The 24928-nt window shown below is 45.0% G+C and overlaps 2 protein-coding genes across 2 annotated transcripts in view; one reads left to right on the top strand and one right to left on the bottom strand.

Moving 5' to 3' along the window:
- asic1b (acid-sensing (proton-gated) ion channel 1b) overlaps positions 1 to 24928 on the bottom strand; it is a gene marked incomplete at its 5' end in the record, with an annotated part of 273931 nt that overhangs the window by 168147 nt on the left and 80856 nt on the right. The window lies entirely within an intron of this gene.
- The window catches only part of LOC310863704 (uncharacterized protein), a gene marked incomplete at both ends in the record, with an annotated part of 75307 nt that overhangs the window by 20617 nt on the left and 29762 nt on the right, over positions 1 to 24928 (top strand). Inside the window, one exon of the mRNA XM_083772201.1 lies at positions 21054 to 21390. Within this exon, the coding sequence (XP_083628327.1) occupies positions 21054 to 21390 (337 nt within the window). The remainder of the gene's footprint in view (positions 1 to 21053; positions 21391 to 24928) is intronic.

Below are 24928 nucleotides of genomic sequence, written 5' to 3'. Positions count from 1 at the left end.
CTCTCCCTGTCTGTCTGTCTGTCTCTCTCCCTCTATCCCCCCTCCCCCCTCTCTCTCCTCATCTCTTCCCACATCTCTTTAGGTGACAGTGACTGAGCTGACGTTTCCCGGCTCCGTATTGTTGGCATCAGGAAAAAAGCAAACGTATCTGTTCACACCGGTCCGCAGCGCACGGACCCTGAAAGGTCCCCACCTCCTCTGCCCCACTCGCAACCCTATTTAGCAAGACGAGACATGGGAGAGACTTAAAAGATCGACACGTATCTCTCTCTCTCTATTGCCTGGCCTGTTTCCGCTAAATGTTTCTGCCTTATCTGCTCCTCGGCTATCCGCCCCCTCTCTGTCTGTCTGACTCGCTATAGTCTCTCCCAAGACAGTAAATGCCATGAATACATTAAATTCAAACACTCCTACTGTAGGTGATTTAGCATATCTCTACTGTCTGGATGAAACCTAACCACCACCACCTAACTCCAAAATGTTCATTTTTTCAGAAAATGAAAAACATGTATTTTGAAAACAAAGCAATACTGTCTCATCAAAGTTTATACATTTATTGTCAATGACTTCCATGACAGGGAGAGAGGAGGTGGAGTTAGCTGTTTTAGCAGACAGTTTGAGGGTCCAATGGAGTTAAGAGGTTTTGTCCGAAGCACTTTTTACTACTTTTCATTGAATCAATATTGTTTTACCCAACAGACAGACGTAAATGGTGTTCAATAGCCCGGATTTATGAATATCTTTAATACATTGAGTTAGGCGGTTTCCTCCGGACAGCAACCATATTGAGGACAATTTGGGAATGCTGTGGGGAAATGATCTACTGGCAATCCTTAAAAAAAAAAAAAACATTCATTCAAAGAAAATCTATTTCTCACAGTGAAGATAATTATACAGCACTCATATGGCTGTCACATTGTAGGCAATCTGAATCCATATCCGTTCAAGATGGCAAACACCCACAGTGTATAGCCTACAGCCTGCATTGTTTCTTTTTGCTCGTGAAAGTGGCAGATGTGCATAATGGTGTGTGATCATGGATGGGGCCTAAATCTGCACACACACATATGGGGCACTACGGCAGTGTTAGGCAGTGTTTGAGCTTACGTAGAGCAAGGGTGCCCACACTTTTTGGACTTGAGAGCTACTTTCAAAAGGACCAGCTCAACAAGATCTATACCCACCGAAAAACTATTATACCATTTCTGAAAATAGTTTAAATATGTTATCTGGGCTTTGTAATACCGCATCTGGAAAATAGTACTTGGAATGCGAAATAGAGCGGGAGAATTGGAATAGGTAGAGGTTTTTTGTGTTAATTTGTAACACTACCAATGTTTTTGTGCACAGCAACACTCTTGAAAACAAAATATTGCATTGTGGGTTTGAGCTGCTGCAGGCCCTTGATGTCAATCAATCAAGTCAATTGAGTCAATTCAAGTGGCAGATGCCACTATTTCAATTAAATATTCCTTAGGCACATGTCATGTGATCTACTGTACCTGCACACAGTGCACAGCCTTTGTGATCTACTGGTAGATCGCAATCTACCTTTTGGGCACCCCTGTTGTAGAGCAGGGGTTCTCAACCTGGGGTTCGCAACCCCTCAGGGGGAAATCTGATGAAATACCACGAGACATGGCCAAAGCATTTTCTGGGGTCCCCAGCCAAAAACGTTGAGAACCCCTGTTGTAGAGTATCTATATTTCTACTGTTGTGTGACACTGTAGAATGACAAAGTAGGACTTTCATTTTCATTGAAAGAATCACAACCGTGTGTGAGGAGTGCTCTTATACATACTCACATACTCATACTCTTATACATCGTCACAATCTGGCTAATCACAGGCGTCCTCTATTGTCTGTCCTTACTTTTTATCCTCAATACGTACATTGCTCAGCCAATCAAATCATCGCTATGGCGTGCTCAGCCAATCAAATCATCGCTATGGCGTGCTCAGCCAATCAAATCATCGCTATGGCGTGCTCAGCCACTCAAATCATCGCTATGGCGTGCTCAGCCAATCAAATAATCGCTATGAGGTACACACAAACACACAAAGCTGGGCATAGGAGGTGCTAGCGCCCCTCAAAGAAAATAAAAATAAAGAAAAACATATAAAGTTAAAATATGGAGATAAGTGGTTTCAGCCTGGATATACAGTATGAAATTGGCTATTGGCCAACCAGACTCAAAGACATGATGCCAGCTCTATTTAACCCAAGTCAAGTCAAAATAAAATAAATCTGCAATACAGATTTGCCTGCCAGGAAAGCAACTTAAAGGCCACGTAGCACGACGACTCTGTGCATGCAGGATAACGGTGTACCGTGTTGCCGCTCTCTCAATGAATCCAGGCAGACAAGCTTTCTTTCAGTCTAATGTTGTATCGCACTTTATTGATACAGACACACTCAGCCTACAAGGCCGTAGGATCAACGGCCCATAAGCTATCAAAATATACATCACACGTGTGCGCACGCACTCATGCACGCATTCACACACGCACACACACAACTTTCCAACCTTTTGGTCTGGTAAACTTCCTCCAAGCACGTCTGCTTTGCCATTATGAATAATGTGTGAGGCTGAGCTGAGTGGTTCGCTGGGTGACTCAGAAAGGTCAGAAAGGTCTCACAGAAATAAAATTGTATACAGTCTGTAGTAGTACCGCTGCATCTCCGCTCAGTGATCACTCCCTTATGCTCTTCTGATCCTCAGAAGATTATTTGAGTAATAATAATGGTGTATTTAATACGAAAGTTGGCTTTTGTCCTCTGTGGTGGGAAAAGTACTCGCATGTTTTATTTACGATTTCGAAAACACAGGACATGATGATAAGTCCAAAGTGCCTAGGGACTCTGCAAGGCAGGGGCGTCCTACTCCCTGAGCCAGGCTTGCACTTGACCGCATACCTAAAGATCGAAGACTTGAGCACTGTGATGTTGAGACAGCTGGACAGACACTTCACAGGGGTTGTAGAACACTGGTCAGGTCCCTGTTTATTGTCTCCCATTGTTTCTTCTCCGAGGCTGCAGGCCATTTCACCTGGGGTTTGTTTCCACTGATCTTCCTCTCCATTACTGGTTTTGGCTGGATGGGCTCCATACATTCCTCCGCCTCCGCCGCTGTGCTTGAGTTTCCTTCTTCAGGGAGGCTGATATCCTGCGAACTTTGGTGAGATTCCGGTCGCTGAACTTCATTCGACTGACTTGATCGACTTCTCAAGAAGTAAGAAGTAAAAGTCTGGACTTCGAAAAGTACAAAAGTATTGGCATCAAAATGTACTTAAGAGGACCAAAACTAATTGTGCAGAATGTCTCATTTCAAGTTTTCAAAATCTTTTTTTAAATAGCAGACCTGCAAGCTATAAGCCGAAATGTAGGCTGAAGTGGTAAATGTATGTTAGGATAAAGGGTTTAGCATGGACGAAAATAGAGCCCATAGCCTATACCAGGGGTGGGCAACTGGCGGCCCCCACCTTCACTTAATGCGGCCTGCATGTTAATATCAGAATACTGATATACAGTATAGTATTGATTCAGCTGTTACAATTCCAAACCCACTTTAATTACTTTAGTATTAGATGACTAGTACTTAACTACATTGGACACAAAAAGACAATAACATTAACAGTTAAAAGTTCATAAAGTTAACATAACTATAACTAAATGCATTTGAAATTAAATAAAAAGGTTACTTTTCAGGTTTCCAATTCAAAATAATAATAATCAGGTTTTCAATTCAAATATAGCAAAAGTAGCTGATCTACAAGCTCAAGAGCTTGTAGATCTGCTATTTTTTGCTACGACTGTAATATGCAATGTGGCCCCTCTGGAGTGAGTGTAGAAATATGGGGGCCCTCTCCAGTCAAAGTCGCCCATCCCTGGCCTATACAAACGTATCATATTTAACATATTACTGCCAGGTCTATTCAGTGGTTGGAGGAGACAGAGGAGGGACTGAAGGACTGCTATTGGACACCTGATTTTATCCAAGCGGGTTCACAGCGAGGACTCTCCCATTGTATTACGGATCACATCAGGTTCTGTGAGGAGAGCATTGTACCCACTAAAAGGTTGCTGCTTTCCCAACAACAAACCATGGATCAATGGGGCCATTAAAGCCCCGCTGAACAGGACGAAGAAGGATTTCGTGGCAGGGGACACTAAGGGGGCCAAGGCTGTTCAGAAGGAGATGAAGAGAGAGAGCTTAGGGCTACAAAGACAGACCGGAGGGCAGGCTATAGGCCAACAGGGGGGGGGGACGGGGGGGGGACGACGTCTAATTGAGATAATCTCTTGTCTGAGTCAAGACAGGCAGCAGCGTAAGCAACAAAGTTGCAGACATAAAACAAACCAAATAATTTACTAAAAGGTTTGCTCGTCTCCACCAGGAGGCATGCCCCATTAATTACACTTAGTCCATCCGAACAGGCAAACTTTGGTCTGGCTGGGGTAGGCAATAACTACACAATGACATCATTCAACCTCAGGACCGCTCAGTGGATGTCATGTCATCCTCCTCTCTGTCCACTAGAGGCAGCATACTGCATGGGGGAGGGGGGCAGGGCAATCTATATTGACCACCAGCTTTTAGTGTGCATGTAAACACAAACTTTGTCCTAACACAACTTTAAATGCCATTGATAATGAATGGCCAGTTTGGAGTGTTTGTGTAAACACAGACATTAAAAGTTGGACATATGATTGTGATTGGCCGGAATGAGATGATGTATGATGATGTACGATGATAAAAGCACCCGTCACCTCACACAGGTGTGATTTTTTTACTTTCTGACCTGGTGGATCCACTCTCCCTATAGGCCCACTTCCCTCTGCTGTGCTTGAATCAGCCTAAGCAAGTGACAAAACCACTCTGGATTAATTGACATGGCTCCGGGCCATTCTCTTCACTATTTAAAATCCATCCATCACAACTTCAACAAGCAACAAAAACAAAAACATTGCTAATGAATCGGATTATGTCTCTATAGAGACCATGAAGAGAGCTGATGGAAGAGCAGAAGGTATCCTATGTGGAAACGTAGGAAACATCCATTCTTCAATTCTCCCAAGCCCAAATCGATTGACTCGCGACGGATGGAAAAGAAGATCGGTACATTTGAATCACAACTGCAGTCTCTGTCCTATTACACACGTATGAACTCTAAATTCAAAGACATATCCATTATCATTTTTTTTTTTTATCAGACTTGACAAAACTATGTACAATTTAGGATGTACAGAGCAATGTGGCTCCATAGCTTGAACATGAACCCTAACATCCCTATTCTGGCATGTCATGTCAACAGGGAACATTTGGCAAAAGTAGGGCAAACATTCTTAAAACATAGCAACTCACAATGCTAGTCACAACATATGTGATTATTTTTGATACAGAGACAGTCATGGCGGCAAGACTAACGGTTCAGGAGAGGAGAAAAACTGTTTTTTCTTTTTTTTTAATTATCCAAAATGAGTTAATACTAGCACAGGCAGACTCTCACACATACACAAATATGAAATAAATGCTTACACATGTAGCTAGGTGTAATGTTAGAGTCCAGAGTCTAGAGTTTCTGCAAGTCATTACTCTAAGCCATATCTCCAAAACTGGTGGGTCAAACTGAACAAACAATGTCAATTTGAAGCTATGATTCCCTGCTTTCTAACAGCTTTCTGAAAAAACTATGTTTCTATGTCAGTGGTTCTCAAAGGTTTTCATGTCAAGGACCCCCAAAATTATATTATGTATTTGGCCACAGACCCCCTTTCTCAAAATATTTTGTTTCCGGAGACCACCAGAAGTAAAGATTTGAGTTAAAAGTGTTCACTGTGAAAGAATATATATACAGTATATTCAAAGATTTGTGCCACATTTTCACGATTAAAGAAAATAGCATATCTACAAGCTCATAGTAGACTCTGTGTCACGCTATGCGCTAGTAGATCTGATATTTTTCAACAGCTAAAGTTTAAAACAATGGTTAAAGTGGTTAAAAGCTATAAGGTGACACAGATGCGTCCTCAGGTCTTGATGGGTTTAAGTTGATACTACGTGGACTGTCTGTGAATTAGCATTAACTGTGACTATAATATACTGACTATACTGACTATACTGACTGAATATACTGACTGAATATACTGACTATACTGAATATACTGACTGAATATACTGACTGAATATACTGACTATACTGACTGAATATACTGACTGAATATACTGACTATACTGAATATACTGACTGAATATACTGACTGAATATACTGACTATACTGACTGAATATACTGACTGAATATACTGACTGAATATACTGACTATACTGACTGAATATACTGACTATACTGACTGAATATACTGACTGAATATACTGACTATACTGACTGAATATACTGACTATACTGACTGAATATACTGACTGAATATACTGACTATACTGACTGAATATACTGACTATACTGACTGAATATACTGACTATACTGACTGAATATACTGACTATACTGACTGAATATACTGACTACACTGACTGAATATACTGACTATACTGACTGAATATACTGACTATACTGACTGAATATACTGACTACACTGACTACACTGACTACTGACTATACTGACTCCTGCACATGGACTACTGACAATACACATCACTTTATAGCGTCACTGCTTAGTTTACAGCACCACTTATTGCTTATGAATATTTATTGTGTCATTACTGCTGTGCTAATCCTGCTATTCATCCATGCCCACTCATTAATTTCCAGGCTGTCAATAACTTCTACTGATAATGTACATTGCCGAATATTGACATATGCTGGTTAATGATAACTGTAGGCTGCGTAGTGTACATATCTCTGCTGTCGGGAAGAAAATCTTCTATTTTGCAAACAAAGCAATACTGCCTCATCAAAGTTGGTGTTCTGACTTACTTTATTATATTAATTGTCAATTACTTCCATGAGAGGGGGAGGTGGTGGAGTTGGCTGATTTAGCAGAGAGTTTGAGGGTCCAATGGAGTTGAGAGGTTATGTCCAAAGTGCTTTTTAATACTTTCCATTGGTTCAATAGTTTTTATGGTCCCTCTGTTCTATTGCTGTTCTAACAGCAGTGACAGTGATGCATTGATAATGGTCATACTTTTCAGCCATTAGCCTTTTATCCTGTCCACAGCACACCTGGACGTCCTTTATCAAATCTCTCTCACACACACACACACACACACACACACACACACACACACACACACACACACACACACACACACACACACACACACACACACACACACACACACACACACACACACACACACACACACACACACACACACACACACACACACACACACACACACACACACACACACACACACACACACACACACACACACACACGAATCAGCCGGGCCCCCCAGGAATTGCCTGTCATAATTTGACCCCCCAGTATCAGGATGTATTAGGATGTTGATATTCATTCATCAGCCAACACTCCCCACTGACAGGTAGTACCCCCCCCCCCCCCCCCTCCCCCCAGAGAGGACGTATAGGGCCTACCTCATTAAACACCTTCCGTGTCAGCCATCCCACCCATTTTTCAATCTAATAGATAAAGGGCCGTCTAAAAATGGGTTAAAAAAACAGTGTAGGCTTAGATTATATAGATATATAGACGGTCTATATATATTAAAAAAACTGCTAGTCAACGTCTAGGCTTATGTTCTCCCCGTGTCCCCTATAGGGTAGGTACCCTCACATGTTCTCCCCGTGTCCCCTAGGGTAGGTACCCTCACATGTTCTCCCCGTGTCCCCTATAGGGTAGGTACCCTCACATGTTCTCCCCGTGTCCCCTATAGGGTAGTTACCCTCACATGTTCTCCCCGTGTCCCCTAGGGTAGGTACCCTCACATGTTCTCCCCATGTCCCCCAGGGTAGGTACCCTCACAAAAAACATGCAGTAATCCTGGAACTGGTCGGAATAACGTGTTCCTTCCACACGCTACGTCCATCCGGGGAAACTCCCCCCTGTCAGCTGAAAAGAAGCAGCTTGGACTCCTCATGCATACGTAGAAGGAAGCATGAGGTCAGCCCGCTGCCCCCCCAGGTTGGCAGAGGAAATGTAGCGGTTGCAAAATCGTGGGATAAAAATTATAACAAAAACAAAATAGAGTAAAAAAAAAATACCATTGTTTCCCAACACTGTGTGTGTGCGTGTGTGTGTGTGTGTGCGTGTGTGTGTGCGTGTGCGTGTTTGCCTGTGTCGCAATCTGGCCACGCTAAATCACACACGTGTGAACCAACGACTGACTGCGGTTCACCGCAGTCAGTCAAGACTCCTCCCTAAAAGTTTCGTTTGGCAAACTTAAATAATTGTGACAACAGCAAATGTTTTTTTCTAACATGAAGGACCTGGCTCTTCTCTGCGTGGCATGCTTCTGTCGTTCTGTCGCCTTGTGTGTGCGTTCAGTTCCAACATGCAGTGCAAGCGCTGTAGCTCCGCCCAAGCCGATTTACAAGTCCACCTCACTGTTGCAACACTGTGTGGATTTATACGTCAGCTCAGCTGTATTCGACACGATAAAAAGCAGCAGGCTGCTCTGGACCAGAGAGCACAGAGGCATAAAGCGGTGTTTTTTAATACAGTATACCTGCAAGGCGAGTACAGGTAATGTGATGGCCCCACACAAAGCCATGAATTAGCATTTATACAGCCGAGGGTATAGCTTCACTAAATGGACAGCCTGTGTGTCCGTGATGGACGAGTTGTCAATGGACTGCAGCTGCAGCTATTGTTGTCGGGGGAGGTGTTACATTCATTCCATTTCTTTGACGGCACACTTGGGCATTTCAGACGGCACACTAAAGTGCCACGGCACACAGGTTGGGAATCACTGAAATGGACGACTATTGCTCACCAGACAACAGGATATACACTTCTTCATTATGACGAATAGTGAAAATAGCGGACATAGCAGGCAGAAATGTTTTGAGATCCGCCGATATGACTGCCTCGGGGGTCCTTGGAGATGTGGGCGGGGCATGCCCATATGTGGGCATGTCAGTCGGACAAGCGCAACTCCATGGGCAATGGTATGGTACTGTATATGGTCGGCCGGATTGGCGGTTCTGGACAACCATCCATCTGACTGATACTACGACGGGCATCGATTCGTATTACCTTGGGTCGCGGACCAATTACTACGGGTCCCTTATTCCAATTTAGACCTGATGACGATTCTACAAATGCCTTCTAAATCCTGATAGTTCTCTGAAAAAAACCCATGTTTCTATGTCAGTGGTGCTCAACCTTTTTCATGTCAATGACCCCAAAAATCTTATGTAATTGGCCGCCGACCCCCCATCTGAAAATATGTCATTCCAGGGACATCCCCCCAGAAAGCAAAGATTTCTTCACTCTGAAAGAATATATATTCAAAGATTTGCGCCACATTCTCACAATATTTCAAAAATAGCAGTTCTACAAGCTCGCTATGAGCTTGTAGATCTGCTATTTTTCAATAGCTAAAGTTTAAAGTAATGATTAAAACACCAAAAGGGGTTCCCGCCCAGAATGGGTTAAAGGGACATTTCACCGCTGGAAGAAACTGCAGCCACTCAATGTTAATAGTATTTGACTATTTGTAGTAGAGTAGCACAATTTTAAATTTGCACCCTATATGGCCAGAAAAAAGTCTGTGTGTTTGACTAGGGTTTGACTGGATTGCTGAATTCCTACAATGCCCATAATGCTTTAGTGCTCTTCCCCTCCTTGTGGAGAGGGGGGAGGCTGCATAGTCCAGGCCACATTTTGATCACAGCTGTTTGGTCATGAACATGGCTTCATGACCAGAAAACATATTACACCCTGTCCTTGTCGTCCATCCATGACCAGACCAGACCACAGCCTGTGGCAAAAATCCTAATAAAAAGATTACATTTGGGGAAAATCTGCTTCATAAGTCCCTGCATATGCCATGGTTCAATGACCAAGTGCAATTTCTTGCTGAAATGGTCAACCCAGTGAGGAGAAAAATGGATGAGGGTGAACGTACAGTATGATGTTCACGCTGAGAAGCGAAACTGCAGACAAAAACTTCTCTCTGTGAATGAAAAGAACCAATGTGGAGCTCAGCTCAGAGTACCGCTGTCCATCATCTAATGGACAAGGACAAATACCTTATCTCAGTGAACCCCAGAGTCCGCAGCAACCTAGCTGCATCTCTCTCTCTCTATTATGAAAGCTCGGCTAATGACCAATTAACATCTAAGGCTTTCTTCATTCCCCTGAATGGTGTGCTGCTACTTTGTTTAGGGAGGTGTTCAGCAATAAAAATGCAATGCATTTCATGTATACGACAGACAGTGCCCGGTTATACCGTGTAGACAGCGCAAACTGTAACCCAAAGTCGGCAAATACTTTGAGTGTGCACATCCCCGGGTAAACAAATAACAATACTGCTGATATATATTGGCTCCGTTTGTGACATTAGACACAATTTCACGGAGTAAACAATACGCTAATTAAATGATTTCACGGAGTAAACAAGCTAATTAAATGAGCTAATCTGGCTTTACGGTGGACTGGCTTAAGGTAGACCAGTAATTCTACAAAGATATGTCACACCAACTCATAACCCCTGTCTCATCAAAGTCTCAACGAGATGCAGTCCCATTATTACCCATACACCAATATCAAATATCTCCATTTCCGGGTAATGCAGCATTCGCGGGGGTCGAACATATTCGCATATTCACATATTCAACATATTCTCACCTCCAGCACCAGGATCTTTGCACACAGCAAAAATGTATTTTGGGGCTAAATTATTTTATACTACCCCAATATCTCAAATTAGGCCAATGTGTAAAGGGTGCCTGTAACTGTCCCAGAATATGAGACAGTGGTGTCAGTTATACACATAAATAATATTAAATATGGTTTTGCTTATCTAGGTGCATGCAAATGTTGGGTTCATTTCATTATGAATAAATAGAATTAAAAACAACACATATGTTAAAAGCTAATAGGTGTCACATGACGTCACCTGTCAGTAAGGGTCAGAGGTTGAACTGAGTTCCTGGAAAGAAGTTGCATTGTTTTGGGAACGTCAGAGAGAGACAATATGAAGTCATCTGCACATGGTTCATAGGCACACACGGTACATATTCTTTATTGTGTTCTTTTGAGTGTAATGTGTTTGTTGTGAATTGCCTTAAGTTGCTGTAATGTAGAACTGTGGACTGTGTTTGATCATTTGAATGCACATGTGTAGACTCTCTAATTACAGTATATAATATACTGTATACACACAGAAAAACACACACACACACACACACACACACACACACACACACACACACACACACACAAATGGTTCCTCTTATCAAAGGGTGACCCCGGGGTACTTTGTGTATTACCCAGCCTGCCGAGACTATACACAGCAATTCCAATCACTGTTCAGCGTACAGCCCTTTCCTCTACTCACGTCGTCCGTCCCCCGTCCCCCCCCTCCCCTCCACACAACCACCGTTAAGTCCACAGGGCGTGTGGAAGATAAAGTCTAGCTGGTCTAATGGATGGATGTCAGGTATAGTAAAGCAACGTTAATGCTGAATACAGTAGGAAAACCACTCTTCAGAGACAGCGGAGTAAGAGAAGAGAGGGGGAGAGAGAGGGAGAGAGAGAAGGCGAGGACAATGACGGATCAGTCACCTATGGGCTACTATTACCTTTCACTAACAGAGAGGACCTCTATAAGCCCAGCCTGTCACTTTGACTGATTGACCTGATCTGACTCCCTGGAGAGGAGCTATACCCCCCAATCACGCACGCACAAAGACACATACACACACACACACGCACACAAACTCTAACTGGGCCACTGTGGGCCAGGGTGTCTTGAGAATTGACTGACAGCTAGCTTGCCTCACGAAAGTCATGATTGTGCTCACTACGAGTATTTTTGCTTATTACTTTTCAGGCTTTTCCGCTTCTGCTGCACTGTACTGTCCTGCTGCACAGGACAGTACAGATGATGACTTGATTTCCGGTCTCGTCCTCATAACGCGACGGCCTCGTCACCAGGTCCGGGACAAATCGGCTATTTATTTTTAATTATTTTAAAACGGCTAATTAAACGCATTAAACAAATAGCGGGTTTAGCGTATTACGCGTGGTGGAACCCTGGATTAAACAATTAGTGTTAATTCATGAAAAAAGATAAACGTTTGGAGATGCAAGAGAACTTGGAGATAGACGCAAGGTTTCTGCCCGACAGCAACGATATTCTATATAGAAGAGACAGACAGACAGACAGAGATAAATACAGCGACAGAAAGCAAGGAAGGAAGAAAGGAAGCAAGCAAAGAGAAGCAGGGTGGGGGAGGGAGAGAGGAGGGAAACGAAGCCCAGCTAAACGAGGTGGGAATTATTCATGAGTCATGACTAGAAGAAAAAAAACACATATGGACTATACGACATACAAGGATATCAAATATCGTATCAATTATGCATGCCGTTAGTTGGTTGGAAACCCCACTGCCCCAGATGGGGATCACTGACCTTTATGCCTAGTGGAAATCAGAATTAAGAGTCCTGGCGGAGATTCCTCTCCACTAAAATGCTTAACCCTTCCTTAATCTGCATCAAAAAAAGGGCGTTCAACACTAACCAGGACGGATGTACCTCGTCACGCACAGAGCATGGATTGTTGTGTTACTATGAAGGTTGTGCAAGGTATACTGTAGCCTGGAGCCTCTTTGCCAGTCGATTGCAGACGGAGTACAATGTAGACGTTTAGGCTATTGATAACTTCCACTTTATCCACTTGATCCATATACCTTTTTGTACGTCGAATAGCAAAACAAGAATCACACCGTGTGAAGTGAGGGGTGCTCATTATACATCATCATACATATCATGAACAACTGAATTTATGTGATTGTTTTTTTTTTTAATTTACGTCATATTTGGTGGACATTTGACCTAATTTCTCCTTGCATTGTCAAATATTGAGACGTGTGGGGACACAAGCTGTATATAGGAGGGGCCACTCAAAAATAGTCAATGTTCGCCTATACCATGACATGTCTAGATAGAATAGGGTTCAGGTGGTTACAATAAAAAGAACCGTCTGAAAATGTATGTCCTTTTCATTTCATCTCTGATGTGTGTGTATCTCTCCGTCTCCTTGCTTGACATTTGTCTCCATTGAGCCTTGCAGCCTTAATATTGCTGCATGCCAACCACAATAACTGCTCCATGGATCATCGTCGCCAAAACCACTACTGCTCCTTCTCCCCGAGGGGGGCCGATGATGGTGGAACGACACTTCCAGAAATATTACAATGGCTCTCTCTCACATAGTTGAATAAACATAAACAGAGCAGAGTACTCCAGAACTCTCTCTCCTCCCTTTGGAATTAATATCAGCTAAAAGCAATATGAGTTCTTGTTGTGTGCGCATGCATTGTGTGCGCGTGTGTGTGTGTGTGTGTGTGCAGTGTGTGTACATATACAGCAGATGAAATGAAACCTTCATTAAAGCAGGGGAGGAGGCTGTAAATAGCAACCGCAGCTGAATGGAGGCATACCAATCATGCAGGACAATCATGACCTTTAAAAGGTGCGTGCATGATATACTCGGTCCCATATTGCGCCCATATAGAGGGTGTTGGCATGCATAAAGTCAATGGCAAATCAAGACTACTTAGGCACCCAGTTATTGCATGGGTGAAAAGGTCTCTCTCTCCCTCTCTCGATTATGTGGGTGAAATAGGCGCTCTCTCCCTCTTCCTCTCTATCTCGCCAATCTAAGCTATGGTCTGATGTCACGCATAACCAAAACCTAAAATGCCTACAGTACAGTACTGTATTTCCCCCCTGCATGCGCCATCTGGAAGCAGCCCCCCACATTGATTACATTTCGGTCAATGAATAATTAATTGTTTAATAATAATTCCACCCCCGTTTTGTAATTTCTTCCCTGCAGTTCAAACAATGTCGATACGGCAACCGAGGACGGGCCTCTCAAGGCCTGCGTTGGCCTGGAGGAGAGGTCACGCTTGCTGCTGCCCAACTCCATTAACTCTGCATAAGTCAGGCTCCCATCGTCTTCTCAATGCTTTTTGATCTGCATGATTCAGTTGGGGTTTATTTTCCGCCCCCGCAAATGCTAATGCAGAAATGTAATTATCAGATGTCCTTGCAGGAGAGATCGGAAGAGGTTGTTTTCCGCAAAAAGAGATGAGCTGTCCGATGGCTGACCAAGGACTCAACCTTCTCCTGTTTCGTAATTATTCTTCTGACAGTTCCCCCGGGGGCACAAAGACCAAACATGACCAGAATACAATACTTTGATGGACACGCAGGCTCCACGGCAGCAGAGAAACTGTCTTTATTGTTGTTGTTTTAGTACGCTACGTGAAAACGGACACGTTATTCCACCTGGAGGTGTTTACACTCACACTGCACGGTGGGTGAGAATATTCAGTTGACAGCCAGCCAGCAGTAACAGGTTGAAAAGGTGAAGGACATTAGCACGTTGCACAGGGTGAGGATAGGCTGACAACTGGGCATGCACCTGTAGCTGCAGGGTTAGCACACACACACACACACAATACATCAGATCCAAACACTGAACAGAGAGAGAGAGAGAGAGAGAGAGAGAGAGAGAGAGAGAGAGAGAGAGAGAGAGACCCCCATTCAGGACGGGAACCCCTTTTGTGCCGCGCTACAAGCTTGTAGATCTGCTTTTTTATCGTGAGAATGTGGCACAAACCTTGAATATATATTCTTTCAACGTTTTTAACTCAAATATGGGGGTGGGGGCCCATGGAACAACATATTTTCAGATGCAGCCAAATACAGATAATTCCGGGGGTCCCTGACATGGAAAGGTTGAGAACGTCCGACAGAGAAACAGGTTTTTCAGAAAACTGTTTTTAAGAAGCCTTTTTATTTTTTAAGAATCGGCCTCAGGTCTGGGTTAAGAGTTGGACGGAGACCGAGGAAAGAGAGAATAGAACGAGAAATAGGCTACATGAATGCATGTACAGTAGCCTATACGTGCGTGCGTACGTGCGTGCGTGCCGGGTGGGAAGCTCAGTGATCCCTGTTTGGGGGCAATATTCTGCACTTGACTGAAGTCCAATCAGTGACCAAAATTGTGGTCATGCACCCCGAGGGGGAGGGGGGGGCAGCCGCCCGACTCCCACGCAAAGGAACATCATAAAAACACACAATGCTCCCCGAGGCAGCCGTCCGACTCCGACGCAAAGGAACAGCCCTTTTGAAGCGCCACGGTATACCACTGCACAGACACATTCTTTTGTATGATCAAACAATAGGGGCCTAACAGTCGGCCGCCATGTTTCTTTCCACCGGTGCAGGTTCCAAGTGAGTACAAAATCCCATTCATTTCTCCATAGACAATTCAGACAATCCTATTATTATTATTGAGTTTTAAGTCCTGGAACCAAGCCAACCAGGATCCCGGGGAAACATGGCCGTAATAACATTCTGTTCATAGAAGATAATTGGAAAATGGCAAAAAAAGGCGAAGGTATTACGATTGTGTAATACCATCTAAGGTTGGGCGATATGCCAATTTTTTTCAATCGCCAATCGTCTGACCAAAAATCGGCGATTGACGATGTATTCGTGTCATACAAGTAAAGTGAGAACAGCTCACTGCAGGTCGCAAAAAAGCCAGATCTACAAGCTCTCAAGTTGCCGCGTCCTGCCTGTTTTTGCCGCTCCGTTCGCTAGGCATTGAGAACTTGTAGATCAGTCTGTTTCTGCTGCGCAGCCAGGGTAACTTGCTCCCTTGCCTCCCCGCACCGGTCCATCGGAGGCTCGGAGCGGAGCAGCGGAGCCGGGCTGCGGCCGGGCTGCGGCCGGGCTGTTCCACAGGCTCTCAAGGCATCGCGTCCTGCCTGTTTGCAGTGCCGTTCGCTACGCGTTGAGAGCTTGTAGATCTGTCTATTTTTGCAGCGCTGGTGTCGGGGTTTGTTCACGTTTTCAATAAAAATAACTTAGATTACAGGCGGAGATGAAGTTCAATCAGTGGGTTGCACCAGTAGGGGCTACACGCTAAGCTAAGCGCTAAGCTAACGAATGATCCCCGAGCCTATACAGTGGAGAAGTCTTGCCTCCCCGCACCGGTGTCTGAGGCTCAGAGGGGCGCCCACATGCTGCTGCTGATCCACAGGCTCTCAAGGCGCAGCGTCCTGCCTGTTTCTGCAGCACCGTTCGCTACATGTTGAGAGCTTGTAGATCGGTCTATTTTTGCAGCGCTGGTGTCGGGGTTTGTTCACGTTGTCAATAAAAAAATAACTTGGATTACAGGCGGAGATGAAGTTCAGTGTGTTGAATCAGTAGCTACACGCTAAGCTAACGCTAAGCTATAAGCCTATACTAACACTAGCAGCCTGTTTTTTATTTTTTCCGCCCCGACTTCACGGGTGGAGCATTGGGATTGTGATGAGACACGAGACAGCAGTGTGCATTCTGTTGTGACTGTATATTATTAAACTGCATGGGTCTGGACTCCGGAGCTAAAACAACATGTAGGCTACAGCCTCCCTCGGCTCCCAGCCTTTACTCTGGCAGGCGGCTGCCGTAAGTGCCGTTCCCCGATGCTTCTGACTGCTGAGTGCGGGGACTGTGGGAGCATACCGTTATAACGGGAGGCGAGGATTTCCACCCGGCCGCTTGCTGGCCCAAATTGATTCACATTCACTTTACAGGTTAATTGGGCTAAATCGTCCTGAAAAATCGCCTAATAAAAATATTCGGCGATTGGATTCGTATATTCGCGATTGACGATGTATTCGTATCGTCACCCAACCCTAATACCATCATGTTAAGAATGAAGAAAACGACTTTGAAACACAGAAACATGGTGAAATTTCAGTGTGTGTGTGTGTGTGTGTGTGTGTGTGTGTGTGTGTGTGTACTATAGTAACAATGCTATAACAATGTATAATGTTAAAACCTAAACCATATAAGATTGAGAAATGAAAAAAGATTGAGATTGATGGGAGTCAAGTGTGAGTGGCAGTGCTGTTGATCATCTCTTTGAGAGGTTTCTACGATGTGTTACTATGGGTGTGAGTGCTATTAGGCTGCCGGGAATTTGGTGACTTTACCGTTTCTGCATTATTTAAAGCATGATGGTGCAGAGGGGAATACATTTTGATTGCATAAACCAATAAATATTGGTCTATATTGGGGAGGAACACCTTTCAGCCTGGTGGAGTGTTGTGATATCTCAAGGTTTGTCCGACACCCACAGTAAGTCACTGACAGGTTTCTGCAAGAGCAAAAAAGAAAAAGAATAAAAAAGTGTGTGTGAATAAAGGATCTCATTCATTGAGATTCAGTGTCATCTAGTACTCCCTGCCTGTTTAACATTAACAAGCTGCAGGCTATCTTCGTCCTATACTTTCTTTTGTCCTCCTGAGCCTCTGCAATTGCAAAACTGAAAATATCACGGGTCGTCACAAAATGCCATGGTGTACATCGGTAATGTCATGGTCTCGGAGCTCTACAAACTGGTGTGCTGATGTTCTTCCTCTTCCTATCTGTATAGTATAATTAAAATTAACTTTCAATGTTGCAGAGAGACTATTTATACAGTAGAGTTCCTATACAGAATTTTGAGTTATGAATTGTGCTGAAAGGATAAAATAAAACTAAATTTTGTTAGATCACTTACTGTAATTGGTACTGTATCTGGTCAAACTGTTCCACTAGTGCGCCGATAAAATCACACAAATCCAAATGACCTTTTTACGTTTTTAACTCAAATCTTGAGGGAGGGCAGAATCCATTTGTACCGGCCAATGAGCCGGTCGGTGCGATAGGTCGGCGGTCCGTGGATAGGTCGGCCGGTCGTTTGATATGTCGGCCGGTCCGTGGATAGGTCAGCCGGTCCGTGTATAGGTCGGCCGGCCGGTGCGATAGGTCGGCCGGTCCGTGGATAGGTCGGCCGGTCCGTGGGTGGGTCGGCCGGTCCGTGGATAGGTCGGCCGGTCCGTGGGTGGGTCGGCCGACCGAAAAAGTCTCAAGGTTCGGGGACCCCCAGGGACCCCCAAATGGTAACTCTGTCATTCCTCTACCGTTTTTGACGGGGGTGGGCTCATTTGAATTGTGTGAATCGGGAAATAGCTTGGTTGGTCCATATCAAGTGATATCTGAAAAGTGTGTGTGAGAGAGAGCTATAGTAAGAAGAATATGCAGATCAATAGTCTCCCTCCCATCAATAAAGATCTATCATGAAAATGTCAAGAGTTACCATGTGGGGGTCCCCGAACCTCCTAAACCCCGATAATGCGCCCAGAGAGGCAACACGATTCCAACCAACCCCTGTCCAAAACGGTTGAGAATTGATAGATACCATTTGGGGGTTCCTGGGGGTCCCTGGGGGTCCCCGAACCTTGAGACCCCAAAGACGCCCCCAGGGGGGCGACACGATTCAAATGAGCCCACCCCCGTCCAAAATGGTAGAGGAATTACAGAGTTACCATTTGGGGGTCCCTGGAGGTCCATGAGGGTCCCCGAATCTTGAGACCCCCAAAGACGCCCCCAGGGGGGCGACACGATTCAAATGAGCCCACCCCCGTCCAAAACGCAGAGGAATGACAGAGTTACCATTTGGGGGTCCCTGGAGGTCCTTGAGGGTCCCCGAATCTTGAGACCCCCAAAGACGCCCCCAGGGGGGCGACACGATTCAAATGAGCCCACCCCCGTCCAAAACGCAGAGGAATGACAGAATTACCATTTGGGGGTCCCTGGGGGACCCCGAACCTTGAGACCCCCAAAGACGCCCCCAGGGGGGCGACACGATTCAAATGAGCCCACCCCCGTCCAAAACGGTAGAGGAATGACAGAGTTACCATTTGGGGGTCCCTGGGGGTCCCCGAACCTTGAGACCCACAAAGACGCACGCCCCCAGGGGGGCGACACGATTCAAATGAGCCCACCCCCGTCCAAAACGGTAGAGGAATGACAGAGTTACCATTTGGGGGTCCCTGGGGGTCCCCGAACCTTGAGACCCCCAAAGACGCCCCCAGGGGGGCGACACGATTCAAATGAGCCCACCCCCGTCCAAAACGGTAGAGAAATGACAGAGTTACCATTTCGGTACAAAAAAATAAATACAAATAAAAAGGTTTTTTCTTTTTTCTTTTTTTTTTTCGGCCGGCCGACACACAGACCGGCCGACCTATCCACGGACCGGCCGACCTATCCACGGACCGGCCGACATATCAAACGACCGGCCGACCTATCCACGGACCGGCCGACCTATCACACCGGCCGGCCCATCGGCCGGTACCAGAAAAAAAAAGGAAAAAAAAAGATTCTTTTTTTTTTCCGGCCGGCCGACTCACCCACGGACCGGCCGACGCATCGCATCGCCGGCCGGTACAAATGGATTCTGGCCTTTTGCTTCTGGGGGGTCCTGGGAACAACATGGGGGTCCGTGGCCAAAGACAGATAACTCTGGGGTCCATTGACATGACAAAGGTTGAGCACCGCTGACATAGAAACATTCAGAGACATTCAGAAAACTTTAAGGATTTAGAAGCCTTTTCTTTCCCGGCCTCAGTCCTAAAAGCGCCATTCATCAACGTTTGCTGCCAAACAATTCTTCACAATATGGAATTCCATGGTGACAAATTGACAGTTTTTAGATCACTATTGTGCTCAAAGCATGAATGGCTCATCGTAAATTCTGTCATCTTCCAGCAAGCTATATTATGCTTAGATGATTTCTATTTATATTAGAATACATTTGCACGACTGTAAAGATGAAACGGAAGTGGGGAGAAGGCTCCACTCCCGCTCTATATTTTACTCATGATAGAACTTCCGTTGCTCCAGACTGTATGATGGAAGCGTTTATATTTTACTCATGATCAGAGCTTCTGTTGCTCCAGACTGTATGAAGGTAGCCTCGGAAACCCAGACGTTTTTATTTCCAGGGATGAAAAAAAAAGTCTGGGTCTGAGTCCACTTCAATTCGGCATAGAGTAGCGCAAACATTGCTCACTCTCTGCTGATTTCTGATCGTCTGCACCTTTGTAAAATTGACATACACACGCACACATGTACACACACACGCTCCTCTCTCTCTCTCTGTCCTCTAAGTAATTAGTCTCATGTCGCGCAGCTGCGCAAGTTTCTCCCGGCGGATCCTGCCGGGAGCTGCCTATGCCATAAAAAGCACAGGTGAGTTCCAGGCTAGTATGAAGGAAGCATTTGGAAATTGCGAGAGGCAAAAGTCTGGTAACAGCAAGACTAGAGATGTAGTGGAGTAGAAGTAAAAGTATTGGAAATAGGAAATAATCAAGGAAAGTACAAATACCTCAACATTGTACTTAAGCAAGTAGGTTACTTTGCACGCCCTAATAGCTGAGCCCCTGAGGGACAAGCTCTGCTGTGGGGCCCTAATAGCTGAGCCCACTGAGGGACAAGCCTCTCATACTCTGACCAGATGGAGCCATCTGCCCTGCTCGCTCCAATCAGACCGTAGGCTGTTTCAATTACTGGCACTCACCAAGATTCAAGATTCAAGAGCTGATCCCCCTCACCAGAGTAACATTCTTTGGTTTTGGATCCTCAACATTGTGGTGACAATTAATACAATTTCAGAATATATACAGTGTGCTTGTGTACATTTATCTGTATGTTAATGTCTGCAATCATAAAATGGTAAATTACTGTAAATGGTAAACAGTGCATTTATACAGCATTTTAATTCAAAGCGCTTTACACAGATTGTGCATTACATGCACCCATTCACACACATTCATACACCCATTGGCGGAAGAAACCATGCAAGGCACCAACCTGCACATCAGGAGAAATTAGGGGTTCCGTGTCTTGCTCAAGGACACTTTGACACCAACTCTGGGAAAGCCAGCCATCGAATTGGGCTACCGGCCACTCTACCTCAGGGGTGGGCTATACCGGCCACTCTACCTCAGGGGTGGGCTACTGGCCACTCTACCTCAGGGGTGGGCTACTGGCCACTCTACCTCAGGGTGGGCTACCGGCCACTCTACCTCAGGGTGGGCTACCGGCCACTCTACCTCAGGGTGGGCTACCGGCCACTCTACCTCAGGGTGGGCTACCGGCCACTCTACCTCAGGGTGGGCTACTGGCCACTCTACCTCAGGGTGGGCTACCGGCCACTCTACCTCAGGGGTGGGCTACTGGCCACTCTACCTCAGGGTGGGCTACTGGCCACTCTACCTCAGGGGTGGGCTACTGGCCACTCTACCTCAGGGGTGGGCTACTGGCCACTCTACCTCAGGGGTGGGCTACCGGCCACTCTACCTCAGGGGTGCCTGCCTCGCATCGCTCAGCCCACTCAAGTGGTATCAAAATAAAGTCTTCAAAAGGGACCTGCACAGCGAGTTAACTTTTATGTGTGTGTGTGTGTGTGTGTGTGTGTGTGTGTGTGTGTGTGTGTGTCTGTCTGTCTGTCTGCATGTGTGTCTGTGTGCGTGCGTGCGTGTGTGCGCACGCGCGGCTTCTGTCTGCTTACGGTGCTGCGTCACTTTTGAGAAACCCAACACACACGAGATCAGCGGGCTGTCGGCACAGCGGTCCCGTCTCTTGTTTGGGAACGACGGCTGTCTTTCTCTCGGCCCCCCGCTGGGCTGTTCCACACAGTAGCGATCCAGATAAATATCAAAGACGTTTGAAAACAGTCGGGGGGGGCGCCCCGACCGTCCTGTAAGCAACTAGTGACAGTTCAGATTGGATCGTTGAACACTCACACTAGACGATAATTTATGCCCATGATAAGGAAGAGAGAGAGAGAGCTCAATAAAAACAACAATGTATCTATATACTAGGGCTAATAACTTTAACTATAGGCCTACCTTATGTAACCCCCCTCCCTTTAAAAAAAAATAATAGTTGTGCATTTAAAAACTGTACATTGGTGACTATAATATAGCTATGTTTCTATGTCAGGGGTGCTCAACCTTTTTCATGTCAAGGACCCCCAGAATGATCTGTATTTGTTCCAGGGATCCCCTCCCCCCAGAAGGAAAGATTTTAGTTAAAAACGTGAAGAATACATATTCAAAGATTTGTGCCACATTTTCAATTTTTTTCAATTTTTTTTCTACAAGCTCGTAGATCTGATCTATTTTCAATAGCTAAAGTATAACATAATGCGTCAAACACCAAAAAGGGTTCCCGTCCTGAATGGTTAAGCAAAATTACACGAGAGGGTGTTCTTTATCGTCATTAATGCACGCCTGTGGTTTCTGAAAGGTATCGCAGTAGTGCATTGACGATAAAGAACATCCTTTTTAGTGCAATATTGCAATTATACAACAGTTATAAAACGAAGATAATTGCTGAAAAATATTTTTTCAATGACAGATGTAGCCACTACGACCACAAATGTCTCAAGAAACTATAGCTACTGTAGCCTAACCACCGAGTCTGCTGTGCTCTGGGAGAAAAGCACAGCTGAATTCTTTGTTTTGATTTAGCCGTTCCTATATCGTGGTTTAAGCACGGATAGAAAGCAGTTTTCAAACTTTCAACTAAACAGATTGCTTCCTCGAAACGACCTGTTGTATAATAATAATATACATAATCCCCGCCCAATCATGTCACTGATAATAATGTTTTCATAGATGTGTAGTCCCTCTAGCGCGAGAGAGCAGAGCTCTTAGGATGGCAATGTCAGTCAGTTCAAACCACTTTGGTGCAGTTGCATGTAAAGAGCAGCATGGCTTCTAGAATGGCCGCTAGTGGGGCTTTTATACTCTTCCTTCCTACTTTATTTGAAAATACCATTTACAAGTAAGTAGCCCTATAGTGGAGCCTTCTTCAGACGCATATATGCATCGTGCACTCACATTGAGATGGAGGGCCCTTTGCCTCTCATCACTTCAAACACCGCCACCCGGAGCCATCAATCTTGGTACGATGCTTCGCCACTGTCAAGAGGATACCATTAACCCATTTAGGACTCAATGGGTCCTGACAAAAAATCTTCTAAATCCTGACAGTTTTCTGAAAAACCCTGGTTTCTATATCAGAATTATATATTATGTAAATGGCCGCTGACCACCATCTGAAAATATGTTGTTCCAGGGACACCCCCCCCCTTCCAGAAGCAAATATTTGAGTTAAAAACGTTCACCGAGAAATAATATATATATTTAGCATTTTCACGCTTTGAGTGCCGCGCTATGAGCTTGTAGATCTTCTATTTTTCAACGGCTAAACGCTAAAGTTTAAAATAATGGTTAAAGTGGTTAAAAGCTAAAGCGACACAGATGCGTTTCACGTCCTAATGGGGTTAAAACACTGCAAAGGGCAGCGCGGCGCAGGGAGCACCTTGAGCGAGCGCCACTTACCTAGCCACACGACACAAAGCAGTGCCACGCCGCCACAGAGTGCCGCCACAGCGCTGGCTCATTTCACTTTCAGTAGGATGGTCACAACAAGCCGCTCCAAGAGCCTGCCATTGATGCATGGCGTGTGTGCATTAGCCCATTTTCTAAAAATGTCTTCTACATCCTGACAGTTTTCTGAAAAAGCTATGTTTCTATGTCGTTCATCGATTTAAAAAAAATAGCAGACCTACAAGCTTGTAGATCTGCTATTTTTCAATAGCTAAAGCATAACATAATGCTAACACCAAAAGGGGTTCCCGCCCAAAACGGGCTAGAGCCGTCGGAGAGGAACAACTCAAAAGGCCTCCTCCAAGACTGCTTTCCTCGATGGAAGATGGAAGCATGCGGAAGAGATTTTTATCCCCCCGCCACTTCCACGTCTCTGAACGAATGCTAATGTAAAACCGATGGCAAACCATTACCCTTTGAGAAGGGGACCGGAGAGAAAGGCATTAATGATTAGATCCGCTGGAGTCACTGCTGTTGACTGGGCGGCGAAAAGCGATGGCCGTAAATCAGCGTCTTCTCTATTGTTTGTAATAGCATGCACTCAGCCGGTGACACGGGCTTATAGAATGTACTCGTATATAATGGTAGTGACGCGTGTACCGAAAATAACCGATCGACGCATTGTGCATGACGTGCGGTGCATGTGAAACGTAACGGTTGTGTAACAACACTACAGTGGGTCAGTGGGATTTTTGTGGGTCACGACAAGGAAGAAAATTATTTTCATACGGTATATCTAAAAACATCACACACACACACACACACACACACACACACACACACACACACACACACACACCTTAGTTAAAAGGTTAAATCACTATATTCTGATAGTAATCATTGCTATAGTGTTTGTTCAGTAACGGGGGTCTCCCAGTCTCTCTAGCTCTTCAACAAGTAGTGAAAATAGCAGATCTACAAGCTCGCAACGCGGTGGGAAGCGGCGCATTGTGCGCATGTAGCTCTGCTATTTTCTCTAGTTTGGGTCCCGGGGAAAACTTATTTTGGGTCTCGAGTCGACCTGAAACGTTTGGGAGCCACTGTTGTATAACAAGCTGCACAACCAGCACCTTGGATCAATAGAGGATATTTTATAATGGGGTCTTGACGTGTTCCAACGCTTGGGAGCCATTTTCACTCAAACCGAAACTCTATTGGAGACAAATCGGACCCCAATGGTGATGAAACCCCTCGATGGCTCAACTGGCTGCAATAGAGGCGTGTAATCATTCTTTTCAATTTGTGTTTCCTCGGCTCGTCTCTGTGATTCTGCCGTACACTCTCACCGAGACACTCTGTCTCTCTTTCTTCTGCACAGACGTTCAGAGAAATATGCACACGCACACACTCACGTGCACACAGAAACAGACACACATGCACATTATTACTATTACTATTTTCTGCACTGCCTATCTCTGCTGCTCTGCATACGCACACACAATACGCAAAAACGTGAAAGCCTTGCAATTTCTCATAACAG

This window comes from Protomyctophum parallelum (genome assembly GCF_964188405.1).
Source record: "Protomyctophum parallelum genome assembly, chromosome: 8".
In the NCBI taxonomy this organism is placed as follows: Eukaryota; Metazoa; Chordata; class Actinopteri; order Myctophiformes; family Myctophidae; genus Protomyctophum; species Protomyctophum parallelum.
This window is presented reverse-complemented; position numbering and strand designations above follow the sequence as displayed.